We start from the raw sequence: 15,583 nt of genomic DNA, 5'->3' as shown, positions 1-15,583 counted from the left end.
AATACAGTATATATGTATGTTGGATAGTTAAAAATAGTGCAAAAACAGAAATAGTAAAAGTAGTGTTCATGGGTTCAATATCCATTTAGGAATAGGACAGCAGAGGAGAAGAAAGTGTTCCTGAATTGCTGTGTGTTTGCCTTCAGGCTTCTGTATCTCCTCCCTGACGGTAACAATAGGAAGAGGGCATGTTCTGGGTGATGGGTCCTTAATGATGGACACCACTTTTCTGAGACATTGCTCCTTAAAGATGTCTTGGATACTATGGAGGCTAGTACCCAAGATGGGGATGACAAATTTTACAACTTTCTGTAGCTTCTTTCGGCCCTGTGTAGTAGATCCCCACCACCACCGCCAATCCACAGTGATGCAGCTTGTCAGAATGCTCTCTATGGTACATCTGTAGAAGTTCTCGAGTGTTTTAGGTGACAAACCAAGTCTCTTCAAATTCCTAATGGAATTCTTTAACTTGTTTACCTGTAATTAATGATATAACAATTAGACTAACTAAATTTTCATTCTGACATATTTTATTTCTTTCCTCTACCAAAGTACTGACATTTGCTAGGCTATAGTTTTATTCATAGCAGCTGCTTTCCTTTCTTCTCTCCTCCTCCCCCCCCACCAAGTAGTGTTTCCCCCCGCCCCCAGTAGTGTTTCCCCCACAGACTGTGCTGGTCATTATGTTCTGTGGAATGGCTTGCTAATGTCAGAAAATTGCTTGTAGGAGCATAGGCCATCATTGACCAAGACTGAATGAGCTTTTATTATGCTGTCATTTGGGAATTTATAGCGTAAAGAGCTTGCCCCAATACTTTTTCCTTACCCCAGTTCAGGTAGGGCCTTCTTATCATGTCAGACATTCAATTTCTTTTCTTTCCATTTCCCTCTGCAGCATTCTAATGACTCCAGTTTTCACTGCACATGTGCAGCTTTGCAATATGTCATTCAAGGGGATAATTGTAAATGTACAAAAGTCATGAGATAGTAAAGGATGAAATTGCCCTTTTACACCTAAATGCAACCAGCTAAATGAATCTGAAGAATTCCCGCTGCAGTATCCACTTGCATTTTAATACTTTTAACTTTTATCCCAATTCTGAAAACTTTCAGCAATCTGTGTCCTTATAGCCACTCAATTTGTCACCTGACCATCTGCCCTTAAGATCAAAAGCACAAGAAATTCTGCAGATGTCAGAAATCGAGAGTAACATGCACACAATGCTGGAGGAACTCAGCAGGTCAGGCAGCATACATGGAAAGGAATAAAGAGTTGGTGTTTTGGGCCAAACCATTCGTTAGGACAACTCCATATTAACAAGCACGATAGCGTTATTGGCAAGCTATCTCTCTGTCAGGCATGATTCAACAATACATTGTCTTGTAGCGCCAAGATTAAATGTCTATCCTTTTCATAGATGCTGCTTGAGCTGCTGAGTTCTTCCATCATTTTGTGTGTGTGCTGCCCCTTAAGATCATTGTTCAATCTATTTTCAGCAGTAAACTAGGATGTTGCCAAAATTAGAGGGTCTGAGTTAGATGGCGAGATTGGCCAGGCTAGATACTTATTCCTTGGAATGTAGGAGAAACCTTATAATGTTTGAAATTATGATATAAGGTGGGCAGTCTTTTCCGCAGGGTAGGCAAGTTCAAGAGTGGGGGCATAGATTTAGGATGCCTATAAGAATGCCAAGACTGTTTATATTCCAAAGACCATCTAAGATGAGATCTAATAATTCGGCAAGTCCCATGAAATTAACCAGGCCACTTTCCAATCTGTGCAGACCATTATCACCTGATAAGTCAAGGGTTACACAGATTGCATGCAGGAAGGCATGCAATCCTCCAGTTTTCAATTTAATTTCGGTACTACAAGACGATGTACTGTTGTGTCGTGGCTGACAGAGATATCTTGCCAATTATGCTATCGTGTGTGCTAATTAAATTTTTGAATGTTTTCTTGGCCAAGGGAATAGGTGGAACAGACTAACAATTCCTGTGTTCATGTTGACATAGCTCCATCTAGCGGCACAGATGTGCTTTGTTTAGGAAAAAAATCTGCCGCAAAAACAAAGATTGCTTTGAACTTCAGCAGTGTCAGCACTGAGATGGATTGAACTGCTTGAAATTTTAATCTATATGTAAATTTAATGCAATACAATTAACTAAATGGAATTACTGGGACTCAACAACTTTTACATGCAATTTATAATGCAATTCATAATCTAAATGGGAAATGGGGTTTATTTAAATAGCTGTTTTATTACTTATTTTTTTTAAAAGAAATGCTTTTTTCTGAAGCTGATGTGGAATTTCAGGCACACTGCCAAATGAGCTGTAACTTTCGTCTTATTACAGTCTGCTCATTGAATTTGATGGTGTGTTTCTTTTTCCAGAGGTACGGAGGATGTCGTATCTCCCCACGGAATCCCACTTGATCTTCTAGACCGAGTCATGATCATCAGAACCATGTTGTACACTCCCGATGAGATGATGCAGGTACATATGACTTTTTCAGCCCAAGTGGTGTGCAGTAGGGGAGAAAAGTTTCCCTTTTCCCCTCCCTTCAACCTTGCAGGAACTGACTTATCTTCCTGGAAGCACCTACAATCTTGCCCGAGTGATCACTCACACAAGAGGGAGGATGTGAAGGTCCCTTAGAAAGAATTTAGTAGAAGGGTTGCAGGATGTTGTTAAGTGTTGAGCATCTGAGTGATAGGGAAAGGTTGAGAAGGTTAGGACTTTATTCCTTGAAACATAGGAGAATGAGGGGAGATTTGATAGAGGTATACAAAATTATGAGGGGTATAGATTGGGTAAATGTAGGCAGGCTTTTTCCACTGAGGTTGAGTGAGACTAGAACTGGAGTCCTGGGTTAAGGGTGAAAGGTGAAATATTTAAGGGGCACATGAGGAACCTCTTCACTCAGAGGGCAGTGAGAGTAGAACACGCTGCCAGTGGAAATAGTGAACGTGGTTCGAGTAGTTTGGGTAAGTACATGGATGGGAGGTTTCTGGAGGGCTATGATCCAGGTGTGCGATGATTGGACTAGGCAGAATAATAGTTCAATGTGGACTAGATGGGCTGAAGGGTCTGTAACTGTGCTGTAGTGCTCTGACTCTATGGCGGCATTTAAAGTTGAAAGGTTAGACTGGAGTAACTGGGCACACTAAATGCTGGAGGTGAGTTCATAGATGCAGGTTAGACAGCATCTATGGAGAAGAATTAAACAGTCAACTTTTCAGGCCAAGACACTTCAGGAGGAGCTGGGTTGCTCTTCTTGCATCAAAGAAGGTGGAGAGGAGAATTAATCAGAGATGTGCAACATCATGATTATATAAATGGAAGAATTTGTTCTAATTAGTAGAACACAGATTATAAACTGATAGGGAAACGTACAATGGATTCCTGTAATTGGGCCATCAGCTATTCATATTCTGGTGCAGTGTGGGCAAGAGGGAGTAATGGCTGTGGTTAGTGGTTGGGTAGTTCACTCTTTCCTTTCGTAGCTGCCACTTGTTCTCTGCAGCACAGTGGAGGCCTCTCTCATGTAACACAGCTTTCTCTTGAACCGATTTCCTCTAGGTGTATTCATTGAGTGCAATGTCTTCCCAGATTTTAGATGTCATGTTGAATTTCTACAGGTTGATTTTGATGTTATCTTTGATGTCTCATAGGGACAATTGCAATATTGTAAAACATTCACTTATGGATATCTTAAACTAATTATTAGTCCAAGCTTAGAGTCATAGCTTCCTGTATCTTTTAGAATCGATCTTAAAGTTCTCTTGTTTTTAAAACTCTCAGTAGGAACTGGATTACATCACAGAATTGCTTTCATTTTATAATCCTGCTTGAGCTCTTGGGTTGTCTTCCACCTGTCTCTTAAATATGAAATATAATTGGCGGCTTTTTAGAACTATACTCTTGAACTGTGGATTTCAATACCTAATAAAACTATAAGGGTTGCAGGCACAGTTGACACTTTCAAACACCCACTCAAAATCTATTTAGTTAACTTTGCTTTTAACTAAAATCTTATTGTCATTTATTTCCCTCCCACATAACCCTTAATTTTTCTATCATCCATATGCATATTTATGGGTCTCTTAAAAGTCCCTAATGTATCTGCCTCTACCATCACCTCTGGCCACACATTCTACACACCCACCACTCTTTATGTATTTTTTTAAAAAGCTACCTCTGACATCACCCTCCCCCCTCCCCCCCCCAATACTTTCCTGCAATCACCTTAAAGTTATGCCCTCTGGTATTAGCTGTTTCCACCCTGGGAAAAAGATTCATAGGCAATTTGACCACTGAAGCCAGGGCTTTGGAGGAACTTTACAGCAGTTTGAAACTCTCTTCCTCCAAGGGCAATAGGTGCAACCACCATCACTAATTTTAAACCTAAGATTAATGTATTTTTGTTACCCAAAGGCATTAAAACAATATGGGGAAATAAGTGAATAGATGTAGTTGGATCACAGATTAGGGTTGCTTTCAATGAATTCCTGAATGTACTTGAAGGATTGAGTAACCTGTTTCTGTAGCCCAAAGAATAAGCAACAGGTAAGGAATTTAAATTTTTGCAATAATGTGAGATGTATCATGTATTTGACAAGTATAGAATAATACTGGTGTAATCTAAAAAGTAAGAGGCTTGGATATTTCCATATTCAAGTTTCCTGTTGTAAGCATGCATACACAAGGTATAAATGTCATGAAAATCAGTTTTATGCAACATTACAATCTTGACAAATATAAATTACATCAACTTAAATTAACATAAATTATACTTTATTTGCACAAGTTATGGGCAACAATAATTGAAGTAGGATAGTGGTTGCATGTTGTTCGACAGATCAGTGAAGCTGAATTTCAGAAATGATACAACCTGGAGGCAGTATTATTTTATTTTATGTAGACATGCAACGCAGAAGAGGCTCTTCTAATCCAATGAGCCACGCTGCCCAGCGACTCACTTATTTAGCACCAGCCTAATCGCATGACAATTTACAATGACCAGTTAACCTACTGACCGTTACACAATTAGCTAAACCTAACCCATATGCCTTTGGACTGTAGGAGAGCATGGAGGAAACCCACTTAGTCACAGAGAGGAAATACAAACTCCTTATAGAATTGACCTCCAATCTCCTACACCTCAAGCTGTAATAGTGTCACGCTAACTGGTACACTACCATAGTACCCATGCAATACCTATCATACAAACACCCAACTTGTGTACAGATTCTACACACGGTTGAGCATTTGGAGACCAATGACATGGATTTGATAGCTGCTGCACAGCTGCAGCCATCCCTTGCCATGTGGAGTTTTCAGCTCAAGACCTCTACTTCTAGTCACACCCAACCTCAATGGAAAAAGCCTGCTTGCACTTACCCTATCTATACCCCTTATAATTTTGTACACCTCTATCAAATAACCCCTCATTCTCCTGCGCTCCAGGGAATAACATCCTAACCCATTCAACCTTTCCCATTAACTCGTGTCCTCAAATCCTGACAATATCCTTGTAAGTTTCCTTTACTCTTTAAATCGCATTGATATCTTCCAGCTGATGAATCTTTCTTTTTAAATCTTTTTATTGAGTAAGTATACAAAAAAGGTAAGCCATATAAACATTAATACAATGTTAAAGTACAATAAAATTCCAAAAGATAACAATACCAAAAAGAAAATACTACAAACAATGTAATTTAAGCATAAGAAACCAAGATAACATAATAGTATACTAGATTTTATATATATCAATGGAAAAAAAAAAGAAAAAAAAACCCCCCAAAAAAATCCCACCGTGCAACTACCTAAAAGCAAAGCAAAGCAATGGGCTAACTTGAAACCAAACAGAGTTAAACTTAAAATCACGTCCTCAATCCCGACCTCCATTAAAACAGTGAAAAAAAAACAAGAAGGGTAAATATTACATTAAATGAAAATATCGAATAAAAGGTCCCCAAATCTGTTCAAATTTAAATGAAGAATCATAAAGGTTACTTCTAATTTTCTCCAGATTCAAACATAAAATCGTCTGAGAAAACCAAAAAAAGGTAGTTGGAGCATTAAGCTCTTTCCAATGTTGTAAAATACATCTTTTCGCCATTAAAGTAAGAAATGCAATCATTCTACGGGCTGAAGGGGAAAGATTACTAGAAATTTTAGGTAGTCCAAAGATAGCAGTAATAGGGTGAGGAGAGATATCTATATTTAATACCTTAGAAATAATATTGAAAATATCTCTCCAAAAAGTTTCCAAAGTAGGGCAAGACCAAAACATATGAGTTAAAGAGGCTATCTGCCCCGAACATCTATCACAGAAAGGATTAATATGCGAGTAAAAACGCGCTAACTTATCTTTGGACATATGTGCTCTATGAACCACTTTAAATTGAATTAGGGAATGTTTAGCACAAATAGAGGAAGTATTAACTAATTGTAAAATCTGCCCCCAATCATCCACAGAAATGGTAAGCCCCAATTCCTGTTCCCAATCTACCCTAATCTTATCAAATGGAGCTTTCCTAAGTTTCATAATAATATTATAAATCATAGCCGATGCACCTTTCTGACATGGATTAAGGTTAATTATCGAATCTAAAATATATATAGGAGGAAGCATTGGAAAGGAAGAAAGTATAGTACTTAGGAAATTTCTAACTTGTAAATATCTAAAAAAATGTATTCTTGATAAGTTATATTTATTAGATAATTGTTCAAAAGACATAAGGGAACCATCTAAAAATAAATCCAAAAACCGTAAAATACCCTTAGTCTTCCAAGTTTGAAAAGCGCGATCCGTAAAAGAGGGAGGAAAAAATATGTTGCCTAAAATAGGAATCGCTAACCCGAATTGATTAAGATCAAAAAATTTTCTGAATTGAAACCAAATGCGCAAAGCATATTTAACTATCGGGTTAGAGACCTGCTTAAGGCGTTTCGAATCAAAAGGAAGAGAGGAACCTAAAATAGAACCAAGTGTATAACCCTGAACAGATTGTAATTCCAATGCTACCCATTTAGGAATAGATAGTATGTCCCGGTCAAGTAACCAAAATTTCATATGTCGAATATTAATAGCCCAATAATAAAATCTAAAGTTAGGTAATGCTAAACCTCCATCTCTCTTAGCTTTCTGTAAATGTATTTTACCCAGTCTCGGATTCTTATTCTGCCAAATAAATGAAGAAATTTTAGAGTCAACTTTATCAAAAAAAGATTTAGGAACGAAAATTGGTAATGCCTGAAACACATATAAAAATTTTGGCAAAAAAAACATCTTAACTGCATTAATACGACCAATCAAAGTTAAATATAAGGGAAACCATTTAGATGAAAGTTGAGTAATATGGTCTATTAATGGTAAAAAGTTAGTCTTAAATAAATCTTTATGTTTACAAGTAATTTTAATCCCAAGATATGAAAAGTAATTATTAATCAATTTAAATGGAAATTTATAATATAAGGGAAGATGTTTATTAATCGGAAAAAGTTCACTCTTACTAAGATTTAATTTATAACCTGAGAAAAGACCAAATTGTGCTAATAACTCTAAAACAGCAGGAATGGATCTCTCAGGATTAGAAATATATAAAAGTAAATCATCAGCATAGAGTGATAATTTATGGGACTTTAATCCCCGAGTTATCCCAGTAATATTTGAAGATTCTCGAATAGCAATTGCAAGAGGTTCTAATGCAATATCAAATAATAGGGGACTAAGAGGACAGCCTTGTCGAGTACCACGAAAGAGAGGAAAAAAAGGTGAGTTTAAGGAGTTAGTACGAACCGAGGCTACAGGGGAGTGATATAACAGTTTAATCCAGGATATAAATTTCAAGCTAAAATTAAACATTTCAAGCACCTTAAATAAATAAGGCCATTCTACTCTATCAAAAGCTTTCTCGGCATCTAAAGAAATAACACACTCAGGAACATTTTGTGAGGGAGTATAAACGATATTTAACAATGTACGAATATTATAAAAAGAGTAACGACCTTTAATAAAACCCGTTTGGTCTTCCGAAATAATAGAAGGAAGTACTTTTTCTAGTCTATTTGCTAATAACTTAGAAAAAACTTTAGAATCAACATTTAATAAAGATATTGGTCTATAAGATGCACATTGAGCAGGGTCTTTATCCTTCTTTAGTATTAAAGAAATTGATGCTCTATTAAAAGATTCCGGAAGTTTACCAAGTTTCAAAGAAGCCTCAAAAACCTTATAGAGCCAAGGAATCAATAAAGAAGCAAAACATTTATAAAATTCAACGGTAAACCCATCAGGGCCAGGAGCTTTCCCCAGATTCATAGAAAAAATAACATTCTTAATCTCATCCATTGTAATGGAAGTATCTAATAAAGAAGACATATCCTGTGAAATCTGAGGGAAGTCTAACTTATCTAAAAAATCATTCATATATTTAGAATCTCGAGGAGACTCTGATTGATATAAAGAAGAATAAAAATCACAAAAGGTTTGATTAATCCCCACATGATCCAATATCAATCGATCATTTTGGTTATAAATCTGATTGATTTGAGATTTAACATAATTAGATTTCAATTGATTAGCCAGCAGCTTGCCAATTTTATCACTGTGAACATAAAAATCACTTCTTGTTTTCTTTAATTGGTTTACAATCGAGGACGAGAGTAGTAAACTGTGTTCCATTTGAAGTTCAGTTCTTTGTTTGTATAGCTCCTCAGAAGGAGCCATAACATATTTCTTATCAATTTCTTTAATCTTGTCCACAATTGCCATCTCCTCCTGCTTCTGTTTCTTCCTCAAAGCAACGGAATACGAAATAATCTGACCCCGAATATAGGCTTTAAAAGTGTCCCAAAGAGTGTTAACCGAAATATCTTCTGTATGGTTAATTGTAAAAAAAAGCTCAATCTGTTCATTCATAAAATTAACAAAGTCCGAGTCCTGAAGCAACAGCGAATTAAAACGCCATTGTCTATTGTTTGGTATATTGGCCATAATTTTAATAGAAAGCTTAAGTGGAGCATGATCCGAAATGGTTATAGAATCATAATCACATTTAATCACTGAAGGAATGAGACGAGAATCAATGAAAAAATAATCAATTCTTGAATAGGAATGATGAACATGTGAAAAGAAGGAAAAATCTTTTTCCTGAGGATGCAGAAAACGCCAAATGTCCGTCGACCCAGAATCAGAAAGGAAAAAATTAATCAAATTTGCAGATTTATTAGGTAAAGTCCGTAAAGGAGCCGAACGGTCCAAAGCTGGAGATAAACAGGTATTAAGATCTCCGCCCCAAATCAATGAAAACTCGTTCAAATTCGGAAACTGATCAAACAATGATTTATAAAATTCCGGACAATCCATATTAGGAGCATAAACATTAACCAAAACTACTTTTTTATTAAATAGTAAACCACTAACCAGTAAAAATCTACCATTCGGATCAGAGATAATATCCTGTTGTATAAAAGTAACTGAGGAGTCTATAAAAATAGAGACACCTCGAATCTTAGCATTGGAGTTCGAATGAAATTGTTGTCCCTTCCAGAATTTGAAAAAACGTAGTCTGTCCCCCCTCCGTACATGGGTCTCTTGTAAAAATAAAATTTGTGCTTTAAGTCTCCGGAACACTTTAAAAACTTTTTTCCTTTTAATAGGATGATTAAGACCATTAGTATTCCAGGAGACAAAATTAATAATAGACTCCATAAATCCTAAAGTCAACCCATAACAAGGAGGATTGACAATAGGCGCGACCCACAAACCCGGAGAGGAAACAGAACATACAAAAGATACCGGGGAAAAGGACGCAACCAATACTTCAATAATGTATATAGCCCAAAGAGAAACAAACTAAAACGTGAAGCCCCTCCCACCACCCCCCACCCCAAGACCCCAAGGCGAAATCTAAAGCAGACCCGCCAGAAAGAAGCAAGCGCTAAAACTACCCCCATGACTTCCGGTATACGCTCCCTAAAAAAAAGGTATAAATATGAAAAGGGTCAGCTAATTGTAAAACAGTAAAAAAATAAGTAAAAAAAAGTTAGCTCAATTAAAATACACACAGAACAGAACAAAAGCCGGAAAGTATATATTAAAAAAAAACCACAATAAACCTCAAACTCATGAATAGACACAGCAACAAAAAAAAATAGGATTATTAACATAAAATGATTATAAAAAGCAAAACAGAATAAAATTTAAAAAAAACTACAAAATTTAAGGCCGCACAGGAAATACGTAAGATGACAAAAGGGAAGTAACCACTCAGAATCCCCTGGGAAAAGAAAGAAATGACGCAGTTAAAAAGAAAGTTTAGCAGCCATATTAAGAAATCGAAAGTAAACTTTTCTGCCCAAATAGGGCACAGAAAAGTTAAAACCAACCAATTCACAGCCTCCGATCAACGGAGAAAATTTAAAAAAAGGCAATTAAGATGTTGAAGATGAAAGTTGATCCAGATAACTCTGGGCATCCGATGGAGAATCAAAAAAACGAAGGGCTCCATCTAACATGCGAATCCTTAGACGTGCAGGGTACAGCAGCGCTGGTCTTAAATCCATCTTATAGAATTCCGACATCACGGATCTGTAACGGACCCGTTGGTCCCAGATTGGTTTACTGAAATCTTCCACGAATCGGAACTTAAGATCCGAAAAATCAATGAAACCTTTAGATCGAGCGAATCGAAACAGTCTCTCCTTGTCTTGAAAGTAATGAAAACGTAAGATAACATGCCTCGGTCTATCTGACCTAGACGAGTATGATGGGATTCTGTGAACACGATCCAGTAGCGGTGGTTGGTCAGGAAATACAGTAGGGAATGCATCTTTTAAAAGTTGGGAGAAATATTTCATAGGGTTGTTAGCTTCCACGGCTTCCCTGACGCCAATCATTCGTAAATTCTGCCGTCGCATTCTAGATTCCAAGTCAGAGTTTTTAAAAGTCAAAAAGTCAAGTTTCTTCTTCATTACATTAATTGTTTCTTCGACTTTCCCCATCTTAAGCTCACTTTGTTGCGCGGATTTTTGAAGATCAGATATAGCCGACTGATGTTCCGCAATACATGTTTGCATCTTATCAATTAAATCGGCAATTTTCTGGAACTTAGTTGAGATTTCCGTATGAATCAGGTCTTTAACAAAGCCCATAATTTCTGTACGAATCATCTCCCTAACAGAGGTTGAAATTTCCCTCTGAATTAACTCCGATATCGCTTTCAAAGTCACCGGTGATTCAGTCGGAGGGAGATCCGTAGCTTTCGGTTTAACCGGAGGTTTACCATCCTTGCCGTCTTTCCCGTTCTTAGACATAGCCGATCTCAGTATCATCCAATTGTCAAAGAATTCAGTTTAATTCAAAGTATTGTAAAAATTGATGCCTTAATAGTTAATTAAAGTATAGCTGACCATAGAGAGAAAAAACTCAGAGGTAATGGAGCGAGTCAAGAACGCGACTTCACTCCATGAGCGCTACCGGAAGTCCCCAGCTGATGAATCATTCTTCATGGTGGGAAAATTCACTTTTATATTTCAGGATCATCTTTAATTATCTTAAGCTGAGCCTATCAATATTGACAAGCCTTTAGTCTTGTCATTGTGTGTTTCAAAATTCAACCTTCAGTAGCAGGCAAGATTTGGAAGGGAAAATCTATACCATTTGTTCTGCTGGGTATCCTTTCACTATTCAAGATGATGTGAACATTTTTAGTATCCACCTCCAGTCTTTAATGAAAGCTTAGTGACAGCTCTATACCCTGTCATATCCTCCCCATCACCAGCACTCCTGATAGAGCACTGAAATTGCTGTTGTGTTTTCTTTTTTGAGTCCCTATATGGTTTGACAGGTGCCAGATTATTTCAACAGCTGTAGCAGGTAAAAGCTGAACAGCTCGCGAGGCTACTGTTTGTGAATGGCATTGACTTTCTTTATTTCAGATATTTAATTTTGTTTTCTTAAACTGTGCTAAACTATTCAGTAATTCCGAAAGGGCAAGTTAAGTGAAATTTGTGAATTGTGTGAAACCAGAGCATGGCAACTCGTTGCAAGCTTCTCTCATTACTTCTATTAGAATCATTCTCTTTTAAATCTAAATTCAACCTCGTACTACCTAGATGTACTTATGAGATGAAATTATCTGTATTGATGGTGTGCAAAGTTTTTCCACTGTATTTTGGTACATGTGCCAATACTAAATTAATATTTAGTATAGACCAAAAGGCATGGGAGTAGAATTAGGACATTTGGCCCATCAAGTCTGATATCCCTCTCAAACCCATTCTACTAAGCAACACACACAAAATGATGAAATGCTTTGAGAGATTGGTTATGACTAGATTGAACTCCTGCCTCAGCAAGGACCTGGACCCATTGCAATTTGCCTATCCTCACAATAGGTCGATGGCAAATGCAATCTCTATGGCTCTTCACATGGCTTTAGACCACCTAGACAACACAAACACCTATGTCAGGATGCTGTTCATCGACTATAGATCAGCATTTAATACCATCATTCCCACAATCCTGATTGAGAAGTTGCAGAACCCGGGCCTCTGTACCTCCCTCTGTAATTGGATCCTTGACTTCCTAACTGGAAGACCACAATCTGTGCAGATTGGTGATAACATATCCTCCTCGCTGACTATCAACACTGGCGCACCTCAGGGGTGTGTGCTTTGCCCACTGCTCTACTCTCTGTATACACGTGACTGTGTGGCTCAGCATAGCTCAAAGACCATCTACAAATTTGCTGACGATACAACCATTGTTGGTAGAATCTCACGTGGTGACGAGAGGGCATACAGGAGTGAGATATGCCAACTAGTGGAATGGTGCCGCAGCAACAACCTGGCACTCAATGTCAGCAAAACGAAAGAGCTGATGGTGGACTTCAGGAAGGAACACATATACCAATCCACATTAGGAGATCAGAAGTGGAGAGAGTGAGCAGCTTCAAGTTCCTGGGTGTCAAGATCTCTGAGGATCTAACCTGGTCCCAACACATTGATATAGTCATAAAGAAGGCAAGACAGTGACTATACTTTATTAGGAGTTTAAAGCGATTTGGCGTGTCAACAAATACACTCAAAAACTTCTATAGATGTACCGTGGAGAGCATTCTGACAGGCTGCATCACTGTCTGGTATGGAGGGGCTACTACACAGGACCGAAAGAAGCTGCAGAAGGTTGTAAAACTAGTCAGCTTCATCTTGGGCACTAGCCAACAAAGTACCCAGGACATCTTTATGGAGCGGTGTCTCAGAAAGACAGAGTCCATTGTTAGCACCCAGGGCATGGTCTTTTCTCACTGTTACCATCAAGTAGGAGATACAGAAGCCTGAAGGCACACATAGTGATTCAGGAACAGCTCCTTCCCCTCTGCTATCCGATTCCTGAATGGACTTTGAAGCTTTGGACACTACCTCACTTTTTAATGTACAGTATTTCTGTTTTTGCACATTTTTTAATAATCTATTCAATATACATAATTGATTTACTTGTTTATTTATGACTATATATTTTTTTCCCCTCTGCTGGATTATGTATTGAATTGAACTGCTGCTGCTAAGTTAATAAATTTCACGTCACATGCCGGTGATAATAAACCTGATTCTGATTCTGAAAGGCTGGAGGAACTCAGCAGGGCAGACAGTATCTATGGAAAAGAGTAAATAGTCTTCTTCAGGACCTCTTGGCCCAAAATGACATCTGTTTACTTTTTTCCATAGCCTTCTGAGCCTGGCCTTCTGAGTTCCTCCAGCATTTTGTACACGTTGCTTTGGATTTCTAGCACCTGCAGTTTTTCTCATGTTTGTGAACCCCATTCTCCTGCCCTGTTCCTGTAACTTTTGATGGCCTTTCTAATTAGGAGCCTTTCAAACTCTGCTTTAAATATATCCAGTGACTTCCACACATTCACCACCCTCTGGCTAAAGAAATTCCTCTTCATTTCTGTCCTTGTAATCTGAGGCTGTACCCTCTGGTCCTTAGACTCTCCCACTACGAGAAACAGCATCTCCACATCTCTACCTAGGCCTTTCAATATTTCCAACCTGATGGCATGAACATTGACTTCTCTAACTTCCGCTAGGCCCCACCTCCCCCTCGTACCCCATCTGTTACTCATTTTTATGCACACATTCTTTCTCTCACTCTCCTTTTTCTCCCTCTGTCCCTCTGAATATACCTCTTGCCCATCCTCTGGGTCACCCCCCCCCCCGTCTTTCTTCCCAGACCTCCTGTCCCATGATCCTCTCGTATCCCCTTTTGCCTATCACCTGTCCAGCTCTCGGTTCTATCCCTCCCCCTCCTGTCTTCTCCTATCATTTTGCATCTCCCCCTCCCCCTCCAGCTTTCAAATCCCTTACTCACTCTTCCTTCAGTTAGTCCTGACGAAGGGTCTCGGCCTGAAACGTCGACTGCGCCTCTTCCTATAGATGCTGCTTGGCCTGCTGCGTTCACCAGCAACTTTGATGTGTGTTCCTTTCAATATTTGATGGTTTTCAATGAGATCCCCTCTTATTCTCTAAACTCCAGTGAGTTCAGACCCTGAGCCATCAAACGTTCCTCATATATTAACCTGATCATTCTTGCGTACCTCCTTTGGATCCTGTCCGATGCCAGCACATTCTTTCTTAGATAAGGGGCCCAAAATAGGCCATCTTCGTTATATGCTTCCTTTGCTTTATTGGTTAGATGAATATCAGAAAGGGAAAGCTAACCAGTCTAGCAGATCTGGATGAAACTATGCATTGGACATTATGCAGAAGGCATAAATGCATCCCATCCCAATAAGATGTGGGGTCCATGAATCTACCACCTCTAAAGATATTACCATGATGTTAATTCAGTTCTGTTTAAAAGTGTCCTCAAAAATACATTGGCAAATATAATGTCACCTATTTGGAAAATGGAGAATTATCACTCAAGTGAATAAAAGGAATCTAAATTTGAGATGCATCATTTTGACGGTGTGGTTTGAGCTTTATGCTGTACCTACCCCTAGGGTGTTCAGTAGGACTATATGGGGGCGGGGGGAAACCTTATTCTGTTCAAAAGAGAACTTTATCCTTCTTGGGCATTCCTTTTGAGATTAAGAATTACTTATTTTCACTCTAGTTTTGAGGTGACTAAAAAGATCAATGAGAAACCCTCAGTTTCTGTCTCAGGTAAGGTGGAGGCACATGGTGGTAATTTGGGAAGCAGTGCAATCCTCCAAACTGGGCTACGTGCTCCTCCATCTTGGACAATATATCTCAGGGATCCTCTTGAGTCACTGAAGTTATTGCAAACTTTTGAGGAGAATTTTAAAACATCCTTGAGATAGGCAAGACTGCAGATCTTGGAAACCTAGAGCAAGAAACAAAATGCTAGAGGAGGTGTTCACATTTCAGGTCAATACCTTTCATCCAGAGTAGAAAAAAGAGGGAAGGGGTGATAGCCAGGATAAAAACGGTGGCGGGGTGGGGGGGTAGAACGGCAGGAGAAAGGGTGGAGCCAGAGCTGGCAGGTGATAGATGGATCTGTGTTAGGACGGGGATGATGCAAGAAGCTTGGAGATAGTAGGTG

At 38.5% G+C, this 15,583-nt stretch overlaps 1 protein-coding gene across 1 annotated transcript in view; it reads left to right on the top strand.

Annotated features, from left to right (window-relative positions):
* ruvbl1 (RuvB-like AAA ATPase 1) overlaps positions 1-15,583 on the top strand; it is an 89,436-nt gene that overhangs the window by 48,438 nt on the left and 25,415 nt on the right. The window contains exon 9 of the mRNA XM_063068245.1: positions 2,397-2,499. Within this exon, the coding sequence (XP_062924315.1) occupies positions 2,397-2,499 (103 nt within the window). The remainder of the gene's footprint in view (positions 1-2,396; positions 2,500-15,583) is intronic.

This window comes from Mobula hypostoma, chromosome 15 (genome assembly GCF_963921235.1).
Source record: "Mobula hypostoma chromosome 15, sMobHyp1.1, whole genome shotgun sequence".
NCBI lineage: Eukaryota > Metazoa > Chordata > Chondrichthyes > Myliobatiformes > Myliobatidae > Mobula > Mobula hypostoma.
This window is presented reverse-complemented; position numbering and strand designations above follow the sequence as displayed.